The 20,069-nt window shown below is 41.0% G+C and overlaps 1 protein-coding gene across 1 annotated transcript in view; it reads right to left on the bottom strand.

Moving 5' to 3' along the window:
- Positions 1 to 20,069, bottom strand: part of me1 (malic enzyme 1, NADP(+)-dependent, cytosolic) — an 82,960-nt gene that overhangs the window by 49,755 nt on the left and 13,136 nt on the right. The window contains exons 2-3 of the mRNA XM_085422548.1: positions 6,719 to 6,852; positions 1,012 to 1,161 (exon numbers count right to left, since the gene is read on the bottom strand). Of these exons, the coding sequence (XP_085278674.1) occupies positions 1,012 to 1,161; positions 6,719 to 6,852 (284 nt within the window). The remainder of the gene's footprint in view (positions 1 to 1,011; positions 1,162 to 6,718; positions 6,853 to 20,069) is intronic.

The following is a 20,069-nucleotide window of genomic DNA, read 5'->3' as shown; positions in this document are numbered from 1 at the left end:
CTGAAAAAGGTTAAATGCAAGGAGAAGGATCCAAGAAAAACAGAACGAGAGTGAAAGCAGTATCAGCTCAATATCTAGTAGTAGCTGCTCAGGGAATTTATTTGTCAGATAGTGAGAGACTTGGACCAGATGAACCTAGGTGAAAGAAAACAGATACAATCAGAGAAATGTGTGTGCATGTGCGTGTGTGCGTTTACAGTAGAGAAGAAAGGGAAACCTGTGAATGTCTGTCTGCAAGGAGCAGAGATCCAGTCAAGGTAAATGCTGGACTGATTTCAACAGCTTACTGCGGTTTTGCCTCAAGCTGAGCAGTCCAACCAAACTACAACTTTAAGGCCTACCGCAACCTCCAAGTTTGTTTCAGATTTTATAGCATCAAAGAGTCCAGTTCCAACATAGCATACACATAGGTTAAGAGTCTTTGAGCTTCTGGTTTTGTTACAGTACAACCAGTCATTTGTTGGCACACATGCTTGAACATTTCTATGGCTTTTAGCCTTGGGTGAAATAATGATCTACACAATTGATTAAATCCCAGATTGTGCTATTCAACAATATTATTGTTGCTGCCTGTCAACTTTTTTAGCATATTGTCTCTCCAGTGAATCTCTCATCCTTTTTGAACACCATAATCTATCTGCCATGTACATTTAGATTGCATTTTGCCTTTATCCTTATACCATCAGTCTATGGTATGTTACTAGCTGACACCTGTGACCAAGCACTTCTTTTCAGTGGGACTCGGTGTGTAAAAGGGCAGCCTGAAGCAGTGAAATATAGATGCCACACAGCCAGCAGTAAGAAAAAGACAGAAAGAAATACTGGCTGATACTGAGCACAACAACCAGTACCATAAAACACTTAATAACTGAGTGTTAAAAGACCAACTGAGGGATAACAACATTGCCTGAAATAAGCTGATAATAAATGTAATGTTAAGTGGGTTTATTGGTTTAGGAATGTACCATTTCACAATATAAGAGGAAGAAAAACACTGTGAGAGTGACTCACCTAGGCCTTTGGAATATGAGGCTATACTGTTGGCAGGCCAGACCCACAGTGGGGGTGTAAATGATGGGCATAAACCTTTCGATGTCTGACAAGAGCACCCGATAGAAGAGCTTCTCGTTGTGGTCCTGGAGCCCCATTAGGAACACATATCTGGGAGTGACAGAGAAGAAAACAGAGCATGTTAATCTTAAGCATCTTGACAAATGGTAGCTGCTAACCTAAGCTTATTGAAGTCAGATGTTAAATCCTGGATGTTTGCGAGAGACTATCAAGGAGACTGAGGGATGAGAGAACACTGTGTTCACCTGGCTGCAACAGTGCACAAACCAGGGAGATTAAAGGAACTGAAGCTACTGAAAAAAAACGAGAAAGAAGGAAAAGAAGAGAAGTATTCCCCCTAAAACCTGATTTGTGAAGAAATTTTTTACTTGTGTTCCAAATGACTGAAACAAATAAAGAGAATAAAAAATAGTTCTCAGATAACCTACACAAGCTTTTGACTGTGATTATAGATTTACTGGGAACTGAAGGTTTGCATTTGAACCAAATTAAGCAGAGCATGCCTGAAAGGGCTCTACTCCTGATCACAGAAGTTTCCATGAAGTCAAGAGCACAAGGGTGCCTCTTGTTGAGACGATAAAAAGCATGCATGGCCTCTCTGCTATAGGTTAGGCCACAGCACCTGCACAATGCACGGTGCTGACAGCTGCTCTTGAAGAGATGTGTTTTCATATTGATTAACCCAAATATAACCATAGAACGGCTTGCTTTTGCAGTATCATATAATTAAAAAAAGTTTAATTAATGTAGCCTTCAATGTGTTATTTACTGAAGACTCAAAAACCGTATGTATCTGTTTCCTACAGTAAGAACCAAAGTGATGAAACCGTGTCCATGACACCTGAGCAAACATGATCTGCTGAGGAGAACCAAAAACTACAGGAAAAAAAGCTGCCCTTGAGGTTTTCTGGGGGTTTTTGCTCAATGGATTTGTTTCAGGCGAAATGACAGATTCAAAACTTCAAAACTCACAGTACTAAAAAAAGAGAGTGGAAAATGTTACTCTGGGGCTCTTTGTCTGGCCAGAGTGGCATGATGAAAGCTTGTCTCTGTTGCTGAAACACTAGAAAGAGAGTCTGTCTTTTTAAAGGGAAAAGGAAATGGTGACAAAACAGTTGTGAATGGTTTGTTCTAGTTTATACTAATGGCAATCTCTAGGGCTGAAAATGAAGAGAACTTGGAAGTGCCAAAAGCTGCAATTCCAGAAGAGCTGATTCCAACAGACTTTCACGTAAAAGCTCACAGATTTGCAACAGAAATTCCTCCATAAATAGTGACAGTTTCTGCAAAATGATTTCCTGCTTAGCAGACTGGTTGAAACATTGGCAACCTTTCACCAATCTCTTTGAGAATGATTGCAGTCAGTCCAATTTGACCTTGACTAACTGAAGACAGGTTGCTTCCCACCAGGTGACTTGCTTTATCGCCTTGCAATTTAAAGCAAGTCACCCACAGCCTGAGGGTGTTGCATGATGGGTGACCGGTTGGTACCCAGAGGTTACCAACTGCAATTCATTAATTGGCAGGTGTGCTGACACAGTCTATGGTCCACACTTAAAAGACACTGAAATGTTTTTATACTCATATAAATAGCCGTTAGTAATGTCATTTGCTGATAACATGTGAATATTTATTTTTACCTTCAAAAGCTGCTATGGAACAGTACAGAACCCACATCAGTGCCAGGGGGAAAAGTAGAGAGTAAATTATGGACTTGTAAAAAAGGAAATTAAAAGATTTCCTTTTAAAAGAAAATTTAAGCAATGGCTGAGATTAAAGCTATGTAAATTAGTTTTTAGAGTTACAGAAAATCATTCACACTCATCAGGTTTTTCAGTTTCATGCAAATAGCAGATAAGCTGTGTCAGATATATAAATTTCCCTCTGGAGTCAATAAAGTTATTATCATTATTATTATTATTATTCTTTTCTAGAAAGCTTTCTAGAAAGTGTCTAATTGGCTCCAGTTTTCATCAACACAAACCCACTGGCCCTGCAGTAAGAGCATACCTGGGTAGAAAAACACACAATGGAGCACTGTCAGTCATGGATGGGCCTCCCCAGAGCCCGGAGCTCGACATTATTAAAGCAGTGTTGAATCTTGACAGAGAACAGAACAAAAAGCAGCTAATGAAGAGTTTTAAATGTCCTTCAAGAAGCCCGGTGAACTATTCCTCAAGACTACTTAAAGAAATGACAAGAAAGCTGCCTCAGAGAGTTCAGGTGTTGAATAAAGTTCATGCAAAATATTGACTCTCAAGTTCTACTTTTGCCTTATACACTGTATTTCCATGTACAGTGGGGCAAAAAAGTATTTAGTCAGCCACCGATTGTGCAAGTTCCCCCACCTAAAATGATGACAGAGGTCAGTAATTTGCACCAGAGGTACACTTCAACTGTGAGAGACAGAATGTGAAAAAAAAATCCATGAATCCACATGGTAGGATTTGTAAAGAATTTATTCGTAAATCAGGGTGGAAAATAAGTATTTGGTCAATAACAAAAATACAACTCAATACTTTGTAACATAACCTTTGTTGGCAATAACAGAGGTCAAACGTTTACTATAGGTCTTTACCAGGTTTGCACACACAGTAGCTGGTATTTTGGCCCATTCCTCCATGCAGATCTTCTGGAGAGCAGTCATGTTTTGGGGCTGTCGCCGAGCAACACGGACTTTCAACTCCCGCCACAGATTTTCTATGGGGTTGAGGTCTGGAGACTGGCTAGGCCACTCCAGGACTTTCAAATGCTTCTTACGGAGCCACTCCTTTGTTGCCCGGGCGGTGTGTTTTGGATCATTGTCATGTTGGAAGACCCAGCCTCGTTTCATTTTCAAAGTTCTCACTGATGGAAGGAGGTTTTGGCTCAAAATCTCACGATACATGGCCCCATTCATTCAGTCCTTAACACGGATCAGTCGTCCTGTCCCCTTGGCAGAAAAACAGCCCCATAGCATGATGTTTCCACCCCCATGCTTCACAGTAGGTATGGTGTTCTTGGGATGCAACTCAGTATTCTTCTTCCTCCAAACACGACGAGTTGAGTTTATACCAAAAAGTTCTACTTTGGTTTCATCTGACCACATGACATTCTCCCAATCCTCTGCTGTATCATCCATGTGCTCTCTGGCAAACTTCAGACAGGCCTGGACATGCACTGGCTTCAGCAGCGGAACACGTCTGGCACTGCGGGATTTGATTCCCTGCCGTTGTAGTGTGTTACTGATGGTGACCTTTGTTACTTTGGTCCCAGCTCTCTGCAGGTCATTCACCAGGTCCCCCCGTGTGGTTCTGGGATCTTTGCTCACCGTTCTCATGATCATTTTGACCCCACGGGATGAGATCTTGCGTGGAGCCCCAGATCGAGGGAGATTATCAGTGGTCTTGTATGTCTTCCATTTTCTGATGATTGCTCCCACAGTTGATTTTTTCACACCAAGCTGCTTGCCTATTGTAGATTCACTCTTCCCAGTCTGGTGCAGGTCTACAATACTTTTCCTGGTGTCCTTCGAAAGCTCTTTGGTCTTGGCCATGGCGGAGTTTGGAGTCTGACTGTTTGAGGCTGTGGACAGGTGTCTTTTATACAGATGATGGGTTCAAACAGGTGCCATTCATACAGGTAACGAGTGGGGGACAGAAAAGCTTCTTACAGAAGACGTTACAGGTCTGTGAGAGCCAGAGATTTTCCTTGTTTGAGGTGACCAAATACTTATTTTCCACCCTAATTTACGAATAAATTCTTTACAAATCCTACCATGTGAATTCATGGATTTTCTTTTCACATTCTGTCTCTCACAGTTGAAGTGTACCTCTGGTGCAAATTACTGACCTCTGTCATCATTTTAGGTGGGGGAACTTGCACAATTGGTGGCTGACTAAATACTTTTTTGCCCCACTGTATGTTTCATTGTGTGTGGAATTTAAAGAGAGGCAAAAGTGAGATGGGATGATCACATTTGTTACTTTTCACAATATAATCCTTTCTTTCTTTGGTGGGCTGAGAGAAAAGTAAAAGATTTGAAAGTAAACTGGTCTTCATGAGTAAAATCAACAGAGATCCCGAAACACAAAGAAGGGCACGACTGAGAAAAAAGGTGGAAACTGCGTCGACACGTAGCTTCAGTTGAGCACAATAATAGACATTTTACATTTTTCTTCAACATTTTAATGACTTCAATTGTGACTGTCAGTCATCAAACAGAACCACACAACTAGTTACGTCTCCATAGAAAATCCTAATAATTTCCTGTGGGGTGATATGGTTTGATCTGATGCTGGCAAATGTTAAGAAAAAATTCTTTATCCATTTTTAACCTTAAAAGGGAGCACACTCCCACACCCAGGAAACAGCAATATTTACAGTACACACTGCTTTATAAAGCAGTATCCCTGCTGACTTATTGGATGCATTGTTTCCTTTAAAGTCAACCTAGTGGGGCAGCTGACTTAGGACCTCATCTATCTCTTCCTTTATCTGTCTTAGCATGAGTGATCAACAAGCTCTGCTCAGCCTTGGCTCATTTTAAATCTATTAATGCCTTTTAACAACATCACTGGATGTGAAGTTCCCCTTCAGCTGTACCATTTTATGTCCTGCAGTATTGTGCTTGGCGAAGGCTTTGAACATCCATTTCCTGTGTTGACGGTGCAGTCACAGCAAGCATTCGAGTCGCTCCATCATCTCAAATGGCAAACGCATGTGCTCACAGTGCCGTTTCTCTTTTTTCAAAAAATTCAAAACCAAGACAAATTCCACACGTGGGATTAAAATAGTATGGGAAGATGACATTTTGAGTTATGCTCAATAAAAAAATGAATGACAACGTCTAGCGTTAAACACCAAAGAAGGATTCAGAGTCACAGGACAGACTGTATGTAAACACAGCATGCTCGAGCAACGACAGGCAAAAGCAGTCTGTGATCTACGAGAGCAAAACTCATAGTTTGGAAGATGCTCAAGTCCCGGAGAGATTGTAAATGACACCGATAGGGCATGGGAATGGCAATGTCAGGCTTGTAATAACTGATTTTATATGCTGACGCTGCACTGTTGCTATGGTGAGAAATGAGGAGGCTGTTAAGAAGCTATCTACAGTAATTCCTGCTGACCCTGAATCCTGTCTCACAAGCATTATAGTGACAGCTAACTAGAGCAAGGGGCAGCTTCACAAACACATATTATTCAGTGCGCTGCAGATAATTCAAAACAGTAAACCAGACGATGACTTTGACTGATCAAAGAGCTCGAACTGAAATGTTTGCAAATGGCACTTTCATTGCACAATGGTAACAGCATTGAGTCTAATGAAGCATGTAAAACTGTCTGCACTTTTCATTTGGACCACATGGAGGGTATGACAACAAGAAGATCTGGCAGGAGAGATGGGGAGAATAGCGTGCAGGTTTGTTAGGTAACATCTATGGGGTTAGGAGATGGATGTGGACTTTAGAGGGGTGGATCACTAATCCCTTCCGTGTCTTGAAGGCTTCCAGATGTGGAACTCTCTGCGTGCACTAGGAGGATTAGTTGAAATTCAACCCTTCATGGGCTGCTGATTCGAAGCTGATAGAAGGTAAGGTGGGTAAGTCATTGCAGCTTGACTGTGAAGAGATTTCCCATCTGTGTTAGACTGTGCCAGTCTCACCTGTCCAGATCATCTCTCTTCATGTCATAGTTCTTGAGCACTCGCAGCAGCTGCATGTCCTGACTGGCGAAGCAGGGAGGCAGCAGGCCGTGGATCCTCACCTGGAGACGCTCCTCCAGGGAGAAAGCCATGCCCTACAAACACACAGGCACAAAATAAACACACAATCAAAATCCACTGTCTGCCATCATAATAACACACACACATGACCTTCAGACTGGGCGAAACCACTGACTGAGTCCCAACTATCTGGTATAGTAAGCATACAGGAATGCAAAAGTCTGTTTTACTGAGCTCTTAGTATTTGACTCTCCGTTAATGGCAGGTAGGCATTTTTGGAATTTTCTAAATGAATCATAAGAACCATTTAGACACACACTCATGCATCAGTCTGAGTGCATCCCTATGTGTGAGCTTCATGTCTGACTCAGCTCCTCTGTCACTTTTCATTACCCTCAGCAACTTTTCCAATAACATTTACTTACCAGTCACTGTGCGTATCTGTTACACTGTTACTGTTGACCCTAAACAGCAATACTGTGTATATAAAAACATTTTATGCCATGGTCTCTGTTTCTAGTTTTGGATTAAGATATTTAGCTATGATCCGTGATGGCTGTTCCTAATCCAAAAGAGAGCTCACTCTGGGGAACCTGTGTGTATGAGGCAGAGGCAGCTTTCTGCAGCACCGAAAAATTGAAATGGATTACATTTGAAACAGCAGATGAGTGTAGATCGATTGGTTCAACCTTAATTACTTTCTTTAAATGATAGAATTATTTGTGTTTTTCTGCATGTCCTGCAATTAAAGCAGCACTAATCATCATGGTGTGTGTTGCAATACTGCTGTGAAATGTGAATAAATGAATATTTTATGGAACACATTCACCACTTATTTGTGTTAAGGTGGGTTAAACTTGTCCTCAGCTCCGGCTGACTGCTTGCTCTCAGACGGGCTCCTCACTCTCAGATATGCCGCTGCTAACTCACATTCTGGTGTGATGTCAACATTTACTGACAAAGCCACGTACATAACGGGGCTCAGGCTAATGACCTGTTTCAACTTTGACCTCTGCGTTGGCTTTTATCTTGTTCACCCCCTGACCTGAACTGGAATACTGGAAAAACATGCATGAGTGGAGCATACAAAGAAGAGACTGATCACACTCAGGAGAAGTAATGCATCTTAAAGTGACAGTAGAAAGAGGTGGGGTACTTTGGATACTTCAGCTCCTCTGAAAGGATGGCTGTCCCCAAAAAACCCATAACAAGCATCAAGCCCACGTTTAAGACTGGAACAGCTTTGACTATTCTCTGCAAGTGAGGCATGATACGTCGAGCATTTTCAATCCATAAAAGTGCAGCGACCTCAGAAACCTCAGCTTCAGCACGCCAGCTACTGTTGCTGACTAGTAAGACAGAAGCGAAGCCCGGCTGTAAACGTCCCTGTGCTGGTTTCCATCCCCGGGCCACCAACTATTTACATGCAACCCTGCCAAACCTCTGGCACAGTTATGTTTCTGGTTATGTTAAAATGGTTCTGAAGTTGTTAAAAAAAAGGCACTTGATCACAGGACCCGCTGCTAAAGAAAAGCAGCAAAGCATGAGACACAGAATAATAAAATTCTGCAATTTTGACGTCACGTGAACCATCAGTGCTGACCACAGACACGCTTCAAATTAGCTTTGCATTATTTGAATAAAAAAGCAGATGGTTTCCAAACTGTTGGTTTTAGATTTAATCTAAATGATTCTGGGTAATGAGGCGAAAGAAACAAGCAAAGACACGCCTTTGCCCTTTTTGGCGGGAGATCTGAAAGAAAAGGATTTTGTGTTTTCTTAATTACCTACCAGCAAGCAGGAATTACTGTATGTAACTACATAAGTTAACAGCATGTAAACATGAAGTCTCATAAATCTGTTTTCTTTTTTTTAGTGACAGTACTAAATCTAAACTTGACTCAGGGAAAAACAAGGCATCAGTCATTTGAGATACTGAATTATGCACCCCAATCCGTCCGTCGTTAGCCGAGGCTCTGTGTAGCCTGTACTTAACGGACCTCAAAAGGACAGAAGCAGTTCTGAATTACAACCTTCCCCAATTATCAAAAGAGATTTTCTATTTTTCAGAGAGCCAGCTGTTCTCATCAGACTCTATGTGAGTTTGGAGCAGCAGCTGGACATGTCTGCAGCAGCAGACTATGCGAGAGTCTTAAAATACACACGGCAAAATGAGCTTAATATGAGCCTATAAAATCAGATTCCTCACAATGTTCCTCCATTAGCTGAGATTCACTGGCTGCAGCACACACTGGTGTCCTCTGGGGACTGGCTGCTTTAGACACAACTCACATTTGAACACTAAAGTTAAAAAACACTCAACACACACCCACATAAACAGACAAACGGGAGCCTTTAATTAGCCGAAACACGCTTTATTTGCGCTGGCTTACACTTCCTTTGGGAGAAATGGTTTTCTTGCACAGATTAACTGAGCAGATTTGCACACGTCTAGCTCTATAATTAGCCTGCCCAATTGTGCGCTTACGTCCTACTTTCACAGTGCTTTCACAGCTCTCAGACTCATTAGATTTCACTTTCACACTGTCAGATTGTATGTGCAGGAAGGGTTTTAAAACAGCATTTGCATGCTAACTGAGTGATGTTTTTGGCTGCTTAATGACTCAAATCAAACACGCCCAAAACTTGTCCTGACTGAGGACATTTCTGCTGTTGTTCATTTCAGGCTATTTACAATACGCATGTTCTATTTTTACCTCAGTTTACAACAGATACACATCAGTCATGAGACTGTACTTTAAAGAGCCAACATATTAGTGCACTTAAACCCAGCGACACCTATTTTTGGTACTTCTAAAGAACTTTTTTTACATGCTAAAGTAAGCTGATTGTTCCTTTAGTACGAGGAATGCTAACCACTGTGGACATTAATAAAGGATGCACTCCATTCCTGCATGCACTTTGTCGCGAAATCGATCAATGTAGAGCAGTGTCACAAACCACGGAGGCCCCAGAAAAGTGCAATCAAACATTGAGTTTATTAACAGCCTGGAGAAAACATCAACATATGTCTTTTGACCAAAATACATGTTGTGGACACTTATAAAGCAGTGGGGTATGATGCAGATTATATGGCAGCAATAAAAGAATTTCTGTATCTCCACAACTTCCAATGTTAGAAAGTAACAGAGCAGTTGTGCTTATAGTCTTGTGTTGAATCTGGTGCATGTATCTCCACTGAACTGCAGCTGTTGATGGCAGCCAGCAAGCTTATAATGGGCATACTTAATCCAGTTCAATTCATTTGAGTTTTATTTATATCACAGAGCCAAAAATAATACAGAGAAAAGCCCCAATAATGGAACAGCCACCTATGAGCCCGCACTTGGCAACAGTGGGAAGGAAAACTCCCTTTTAAAAGGAAGAAACCTGTAGCAGAACCAGGCTCAGGGAGGGATAGGATAAATGTTTGCCTTACTCTGCTCTGCTGCCTTGGTGAGCTTTGCAAAGCAGCACATGAACCAGTTGTCCACCTACTGGAAGACTACTTCAGCATGGTTCAGGCTGAAACAGCAGTTGAGACCGCCACATCTCGTCTAGTTCGCAGACAGGGAAACAAAAGACAGAGATATAATAGTGTGGAAGGAAACTTTGCAGTCAGATGTGCACGGCGTACTTTACTAAGGTGGATAATAAAATTAAATATAAAAAAGTAGGTCATCAAATATAATTTTCGCATAATGTCTTAATCTGTTCGCTTTAGGTCTCAGGGTCTAAAGAGAAAAGAACAGAAAAAGAAAAATACACCAGAAAAAAGCAAATATTGAATTTACACTGTACAATATATCACAGCTCTTGCCCATTGCCACGCTTCATTAAGAATAATTACCGACATGGTTCAGAGGCAACCAGTTTCACATGTGAAACGGATACCATCCACTAAGTCTGGCCTTAAATGACCAATTAACATCCCTGACAAAGGATCGAGCAGCTCAGCAGTCCAGAGAGGGGAAACACTGTGCTCCAGAATCATTTCATGATTAAAGATAAAACCTAGCGGCCGGGTCAGACCTAGCCACTTGGGACAACAGAAGAAGAGTGCAGGGGTGGGGTGCATAAGATGGCTTTATGGTAAGAAGGATTAGCAGTACATGGTTCAGAGAGTTTGGCAGGGCAAAGCATGGGAACCACTAACACCAGATTTGACATCTTTTTGACTTATGACTTGAATATTGACTCTGCACCACCCGTGTTGTCAGCATGACAACAAGAACTGCCAATCTCTTCAGTCCTGGCGTCTTGTTTGTCTTTCCCTCAACATGCTTGTCGATCGACCTAATAATGTATAAAGAAGACCGTTCTCTCAACACGAGCCAGGGTAAATACATTTAAGGAATGGTGGCCTGAGCTTTCATCTAACAGCGGAAAAGTTAAGATAGCTGCACATGGAGAAAAATGTGGACCATTGCTCTCCTTTAGTCCAACCGAAAGTTTGCAGAAGAATTTCAACCGTCACTCACATATATAGCTCAGTTAATTATGTAAGAAAGTCTCAAACTAAATGACGCAGCATGCTAACAAAAGATCCACATATTCTTAATAGAACAAATATCAACATTTGTCTTCACTATATTTTCTTGGTTTATATTCTTTAAAATGAAAGTACAGTGACAAACGTAGACACTTGTGTATACACACAAACCATCTCTATGTTTGTTTGTCTAAACACAGGTTTCTGAGTTTCACTGCTGCTGTTCGGGAGCCCTAAACTGGGCTGGGCGGGATAAACCCTAGAAAGCTTCCACATGGCCCTAACCACATCTGAAGTGCCCGCACCCTGTGCCAACACATGTGATGCCCGCAGCCTCATGTTCCAGAAGCCGCAGTAGCAACCTTAACCTGTAATCTACCCACTGGGCAGTGCCAGCTCTTAACCTTGGACTGGTGCCATGCCCACCCCTAAACACTCAGTGGATAGAGGAAACATCTAATCAGATGCCAGAAGGCTAAACAACAGAGATGAAAGTACAAGTCCTTTGAAGCTGATAAAATGCCTTTCTGTTCTTCCTATGGAGTTCAAAGGGTGGGCTTGGTGCAACTTTTCAGCATGAAGATTTAGAAACCAAACATTCTGCTGTCTCAGCCTTTTAATTTCCTTCAGGCCACTACCACACAGAGTTCAGTCTAACATTGAGCTTTTAAGGTTGACAGTAAAGCCACTCCCTTCAATACAGCCTTCAACTATTCCTTCATGTAGAAATTCTTTAATGTCACGAGAGGAGAGGGCTTCTTATCCCAACAATAACACGGTCCAGAAACACTTTCTCACACTGATATTTCACTGTGAAAAGCATGCAGTGAATGCTGTATGATGGAATTTCCTGCACACGATGACAAATTACAAACATGAGTGAAACAAGTATATGACTGTCATGCATTCAATGCAGTGTGATATGAAACAACTGTTTCCTCATGGGGCTGATAAAAGGGCTGTATCTGCTGGGACAGGCGAAGCATTTTAAAGCTTAACAGAGTCATCAAGGATAACTTGATTTGAACTAACTTATATTCCGAGGTATAAACAAACATCAGATCCAGTTATGTTACGCAAAGAAACAATGTGATATAATTAATAATGTAAATGTAATGTTGTAGTTCATTTTGGGGAAACTGAGTTCTGGCTGCTGAAGTGAACAGAACATAACAAATCAAAGCCTTCCATCACATCCACCAAATCAGATAATCATGTAGGAATTGAGCTCTGTATTAGCTGTAATGTGAGCTGAAAAACCAAGCCCACCGAGGAAGCAACCCGAAAAACGACATCAGAAAAACAAACAAACAAGGAAAAACAATTCTCCCTTCTGACATCTGTACATGTGGGAGACTTTTTAACTCTCTTATTTAACTTGCATTACAGGTTAAAGCTGCATTTTTAGTAATGTGACTGCTTGAGTAACAGGTTAGTGCCACCAGCTCTTTCCCATATTTCAGTGTAGCGGAACACAATCTCACAACCATGCCTGTGGTGTTATTGTTTTTACTGGCATTTTTGTCAAATATGAAGCTGTCAGGCTGGAGAAAAAGAGGAAGGCCACAGAGAAGATTCACGGATGTAGTGAAAGATGACATGCAGAGGATTGGTGTGTCAGAAGAGGATGCTAGGGACAGGCTGAGACGGAGGCTGATGATCTGCTGTAGCAAGTACCGACACCATTTAATATCATAGACGCACGTTTTATTTTTAAATAATAGCCAGCCACACAGACTGAGTTTCATTTTTCTCCATTTCTTATTGTGCTCCCTGAGCTTCAATGTTTCTCTTGCAGAGACAGCCCCTATTGAAAGTGACCAGAGCCTAGCACGAAACGGAGGCCTTTCCCCATTGAGCCTCTCTCAACCACAATCACAGATCAGACAGGGGGACAAAAGCCCACAGGCCTTCGACAGGGAAAGGGCTCAAATGTTTGGCACTGAGATAAGACCTGGCAGAGATGTGTGTGGTCACAGAGCACTTCTTTATTCAGGGCTGTGTGGGAGAGGGAGTGTGGGAGAGCCAAGGCAATACACAACATGGCCTTCATGTACAACATGTTTAGCACATAGCACAGCATAAACTGCTGGATGAAGGTGGTGTATAGTGATAGACATCTTAACCCCACTTCCTCTCATCCATCTGTTGCATCCTTTTTTCTGCCTTTTAAAAAAAATGTTTTTCTTGCTGTTGCAATGATTCAGCAGTATTTATGAGAGCTGCAAATGTAGAGTGAAAAAAAATAGAGCAGAAAAGGGTTTGTACATAATAACAGGTAAACCACATCATATACACTGTAAAGCTATAAAGGCAAAGAGGTTTATGGGGTGTTAATGCATGTCTTTAAAAGAAAACTAAGGCAGAGTAAGCTTGATTTGCAAGTCATAAGTACAGTAAGTCTCTAATCTGAGGGTTGGGCTGGGAATCAAGTAATCTTTTAATTGCATGTATTCAGGATCCTCAAAGGTTTGATGTTTTGGCACTATTTGACCCTTTAATAAAATAAATACTGGAGCTATTTTAAACATGTCAATAACATTTCATTTGCCACAAGTCATTGAAAAGTAGAGTTTCAAATCCTTTTAAAAGACTGTCTCAGAGACTACGGTGCTGTTAAAAAGTATTTGGCCCTTTCAAGTTTTCTTATTTGTTACACTTAGATGGTTAAGATCACAAAATGCAGTTTTTAAATTATGATTTTATTTATCAAGGGAAAAAGCTATCCAAACCTAACTGATCCTATTTGAATTTAGCTTACTAAAAAAATGAAATAAATAAATACTTCACAAGGGGGACAATTACTTACTTACAATTACTTAAAAAGGGTTCAGGTAGGTTTGGATAGCTTTTGTCCTGTAATAAACAACATCATTATTTAAAAAACGCATTTGCATTTACTCATAATAATATCAAATCGACTAATTTCAAAATTCTCTAAATTATTATTTTAATGCAAGAAAAGCATTCAATAACTTGTCTGGTTTCCCTTACAGAACTCCTTCTTTTAGAGAGTTCTGGGCTGGATGGTTTGCTTCCCTGAACCCTGCTAGCATTTTAGTGAGTGAGTGGGCGAGAGTGGTAGGATATATTTCACAACTTGGAAAGCAAAAAGCAGAAAAACTTTATCCTGGCAAAAAGAAGACACCCTTTTTAAATGGCTGGCAATACAAAAGTTGACTTTGAATAGACCTGAAATAAAACTGCAGAGGGGGGTAACATTTGCGTAACATTAAACGGCACTGTGAGAAAGTCATCTACAGCGGTTAAGTTCACCCACACTGCTATTACACCATAGACCAGTGGATCTGGATTCACTTCGGCTGGTGATGTCAGAGCTCCTCAGACCAGCGATCTCGCTGCAGCTGACCAAACAGGGAACAGAGGACTGCTGAGGTTGTTCCCATAAACACCACCACCAGCGCCATCTACTCTACCCCTCTATTACTGCCACGTGTGCGCCCCACAATGCAGCTTAGACTCATACAGTTAGATGTGAAGCCTACAGTAGCAAGTAGGACCTTAGTTAACTATGTCAATGTGTCTGCTAAGCCAAAAACAATGTTTCTTTTCCTTGCATAAAAAAAAAAAAGTTGCCTTGAAGCTTAAGAAATACCCACGTAGACATCTCAATTCCTGAACCTGAATACAATATGTGCCCCAGACGTGCCGAGTAATCCCATTCAGACTCCAAAACACATGCAGGAGACTGGTAAATATCAAGAGTCAGCTGAAACTGAATTAGAAACTTGCTATCACGGGAAGCGTCCTGATGAGTTCATTCGGTTGGCTGACTGTGACCCACACCGGGGGAGACTCTGGCTAACAGCTGAGGGAAAGACTGAGTCATACGCCTCCTTTTCCTCCATCACAGTTGCAGTGTTTAGAAACACACACATACACACACACACTATAAAGAAATAGTGATTTTTAATGCAAATTTAAGTAAAATCATCATAAGCACGTACAGCTTGTGCAGACAATGTGCACAGGGTTTTGTACGTACTTCACAAACACACACACCACACTCAAAACTGTCCTAAGACCTGGTTTTGAGGCCCAAAAACATGAGCAGTGAGTCAGTTTAATCTCGCCACAAGAGAAGAACCACGCCGCATGACGTCGTCATTGTCATTGTCATCATCGTGCCATCCTCTTGTTTAATCAATAGCGGCATGTATGTCTAGACGCTGTGAAAACAGCTGGTGGGGGTAAGACAGTAGATATCCCAGTGGAATGACAGATTTATCCCATTGTTATCATAGCTGGGATTAGCAGATAGAATCCAAAGATTAGAAAAACAAGGAAAAGTGACAAAAACAAGGAAAAGAGCGGGAAAAGAAAGAAAGAACGTAGGGGGCACGGCTGCTGTTTTATGAGGTCAAAGGCAGAGTGCTGGGGCAGCCAGCGTTTGGCTGGTGGGGTGACTGGCTCACTGGATGTAATGGGCCAGTAGTCGCAGCTATTTAAGTCTGTGATCAGTCAGCCGACCAGGATTGTTATATAACAGCAAAGCTAACCACCACCACCACCGACACACTCAGCTCAGCCTCTCTCTGGTGCTGCCACGTAGGAAAAGAGAAAGAAATTTTATAATAAGCTGAGCTGTAAGCAGAACTGAACTCATCAAACTTCTGCTTGTTAGTGGCAAAAGCATCCTTAGGCTGTCATGGGGCAAATTTTGATATAAAAATCCAAACTCCAGTCCCTTTAAAAATATTACAAACATTCCTCCTCCTCACTCATAATTTCTCTCTTACCTCCCATCTGACTCCTCTTTCTTATCTATGCATATCTTAGAAAAAGCAAGTAGTCTGTGTATGCATGTGTGTCTGTTTTAGAGCATGATCATCATTTAAACTCCATATGGAGTTGGCTCATAAATGGTCTAGGGTTTCAGAGTTCTTTATATCCTCAGGCAAAAAGAAAATCCAAAAATCTTGGGTTAGCCGTGGCTATCTGGGTCAGCTGAGCCTGAATAGCCTCCTTCTCCTCCTCCTGCTTCCCTGCACAGGAAATAATCCAAAGTCCGTGAAGTTGCGGAACACGAATCTTAAATTCAAAAAAAGTCACTGAAATAAATGTTCGCTGGGTCCAACATGGTCAGGTCATTCTGTCACAGTCTGTGGGAGGCAGACTGTATGGATGACGAAAAAGGGCCCAAAATGCAGACACCAAGATAAGCGTAAATAACTTGAATTAACAAAAAGCAAGTCGTTTAATATGGCTGATAGAGAAACACAAAATAATACATGGGGCAAACAAAGATGAGAATAAACAGTAATCTAAACTGGCGAAACTAAAAAGGAGCATGGAGCCCAACAGACGACCTGACACTGAACAAAGGAGGACAGAGCACTTAAGTACACAGAGAGATAATGAGGGGATGGGAACAGGTGGGACCACAGCTGGGACAAATCAGACCTAACGAGACGGGGGAAGCAAAACTAGACACACCGTACATAGGACAAGGACTTTCACAATAAAACAGGAAACAGAATGGAAAGCAGACATAACACAAACGTGATAACATAAGACAAGCAGCATGAAGCACATAAAGGGTGAAGGAAACTTAAATACAGGGGAAGAAAACACAAGAGGAATCTAAAAAACAAATGAACTTAGCTAACGTAATGAACTTAAACATCAACATTAAAATAAACTAAAGCTTAAAACGCTGGGTCAACAGACCCAGGAATGTGACAAGATGTATTTTGTATTTTGCATTTTGTAAACTATAGTTTTATGTAACTTTCTTTCAGTCATTTTCAGCAGACATCTTGCTAAATGTTAATCTGTTAGCTTGCTTTGGCTGTTGTCCCTATGGTACTTACACTGAAGACAATAAGCTAAAAGAAATTAGGCAGGCTCACTAACACGTATACATAATGTGTGAGCCCTGCATTCTTTCTCTGATTTAGCTTTTTTTCCAAGCTTTGTGGCATTAATCACTATAACTTCAACAGTAGTCTGTAGCTTTGATCTTAAGTATTAGAGCTGGAAAGGAAGTAGGTGGAAAAAGAGAACAAAAACAAGTGTTAATACCCTTTCATAGTGCAGTCTTCAGCATCTAGCAGTGCACAGCCAACAACCTGTGGGGCACTGTAGAGGTGTGTGATGGTGTTCTTGTGTATATTTTACACCACTGTAAGAGCGTAAGTGTGTGATTGATGAGGGATGAAAGAGAAGGAAAAGAGAAAGAAGGAGTGAAGGGCTAAATGAATGCATTCATTCATGCCACCGTGTGCATGCATGTGTGTTTTTGCTCACTCTGTGCATTTTAACTGCAAATCATACAGCAACCATAAATTTGGATTGAGGTGTGCACTGACTGGTTCTTGGCCAACACAAATAATGACCCCTTATACTCTACTGATGACCTTTTCCCTGTAACTCTAGGCTCCTTTAAAAATATTACAAACATTCCTCCTCCTCACTCATAATTTCTCTCTTACCTCCCATCTGACTCCTCTTTCTTATCTATGCGTGTCTTAGAAAAAGCAAGCAGTCTGTGTATGCATGTGTGTCTGTTTTAGAGCATGAACATCATTTAAACTCCATATGGAGTTGGCATATAAATGGTCTAGGGTTTCAGAAAGGGAAAGTGATGTAGGTCTCAGTGTAAACCTAAACCTGCTGGATACTGGAAACATACTTCACAAGAATACCTTTCCTGATTCTGAGGAAGCAAGGCTACTTGCATCACTGCACCCATTGTTCAAAATGGCCAGGGAAGTCATCCTTTTCCATATAAATTCTATAAGCATCAGCAATCAAGTGGAAACACCAGCAATATTAGAAAACCTTGCATCCTGAAACAAAGGCCTGCTCTTAGAGAAATGTGACCTAAGCTGTGTCTGAAAACCACGCCACACCCTGATCCTCACTAAACCTTGGTAGATGTCCTCAAAAAGGACTGTCTGCACTTTACAGTTTGCTTTTTAAGAAACAATTTTTAACAAGCATCTGTGAAACCGGCTGAATTTTTAACTACACATTGCTCAAACTGGACAAAAATGCTTATTTGCTGAGGACTATTCTCAGCTGTGGGTGAATATACAAAAAGTCCTTCTAGAACACACACGAGCAAAAACTGAAAAGGGCTGAAAGTGGCCTGTTCTAAAAACAAAGCGTGCCGGATGATTGCTGGAAGTCTGTGCTGCTATTTAACTCAATTCCAATAAGTCCATGTTTGTTTCATCACTGATATAAGCAGCAGCACATATCAGTAACCTGCATCATGTGTTAAATGTGTCTCTAAAACATGCCTCTTAAAATAATCTGGATTAGAAGACTGGCGTTGCCCCAAAAGTACGTTTTAAAAAGCTCCAAAATAAGTTGTTTCAGACAGTGGACTGACTGAGGAGCTGTAATTACCTGTGTGGCTTCGGAAAAACAAAAGAAAAAAAATCAATCAAAGAATCCACTGAAATGAAGGGAAGCATAAACACTTTGACTGACACAAGGTTAGCACATGTTCACTGGGTTTAGGGGGGGGAAAACAGCTACTAAAATGCCTGTACATTTTGGAGAATGTACACAGTGCATCAAAAGCCTGTGTGGTTAGACATTTGCTTCAGTCAAGCTAAACTGTTAGTCTCAATAAACAAAGGACAGGGAGACAGTTAACAAGTCTGAGGCAGGAATGTGATGGCAAAGGTCAGAGATGTCTGTGTGGAGTTAAAGCTCACTCGTTCATTTCAGAACTCCACACATGGCAGATAATTATAGGCTAACTGGACCGACCGTGGACTTCAATAAATAGGAGTGGGTTTCTGTTAAGCACATAGCAGGTATAACAGTCTTTTCCTGCATTTTATAAAGGCCACCCCGAGGACCACTAAAGTGTTTCCTCCCTCTGAAAAGTAAAAGTGAAGGGTTTCTTAAATGGTTATAAAAAAGTACACAGAGTGTAAATGGGAAGTGTATTTATGGCTTCTGCCTTGCACTTGCAGGTGTAACACTGATGGATGGAAAATCTTGCAGAAATTTAAGCTTGAATGTGTGTGCATGTATGAACGAGTGCATGTGCATGAATTTGAGTCCATGTAAGAAAAGTGAAAGGTAAAATGTGTCAACTTGGCATAGTGAGGGAAATACTGAAACTCTCCAGAAGGATCTTGAGTATGGTGAACACTATGTTAGGGGTTTCCTCTTTTAGTAGAATTTTCATTACAAATAGTCATGATCAATCCTATGTGAGCACTTCATGTTAACACAATTGTTTGCTCCAAGTGCCATAAAGTTGACCACATGAAAGTGAAGAGAAAAGACATTTATGTTTCTGCTGCTCATTGTATTTTTTTCCTGTTTGGGTGTCTGTGAAAATACTCGACAGCCGAGGGAAGAGATTTCCACAGACTCTACACAGGATTCACTTCAGTCCTGACTGTTCCACGGGGTGCTCATCACACCCCTAGACCAATAAGACCTGTACCACAATATTTATAATCCCTTTGCAGGTGCTTAATTTAGCAGGACATAATAAGGCTTATGTAAGGTACTTTCTTTGGTTTTGTACGTTTTTTTTTTTTTTATTTTACAAAAATTGAGCGCACTTTACATTATATCTGTACATAATACACAAACTACACAAAAATTAATTGTTGACATCCTTTTTATTTTTAAATGAAGTAACATTTCCTACATTTCAGAAATTTTATTTGGACTCACTTTACTCAGTTAGCTCATTGTTTCTGGTTTCTGTGGTGTTTAAATTTATGACATTTTACATAAAAATTTCAATTTAGACCAAGTTAAGGTTTTACAAGAACAGCAGTCCTTTTGTTCTGTCTTTCC

Source organism: Rhamphochromis longiceps, linkage group LG11 (genome assembly GCF_057381845.1).
Source record: "Rhamphochromis longiceps isolate RC_006_pf linkage group LG11, R_longiceps_female_GT1.1, whole genome shotgun sequence".
Taxonomy (NCBI): domain Eukaryota; kingdom Metazoa; phylum Chordata; class Actinopteri; order Cichliformes; family Cichlidae; genus Rhamphochromis; species Rhamphochromis longiceps.
Note: the sequence above shows the minus strand (reverse complement) of the source record. Positions and strands in the feature narration are given on the sequence as shown.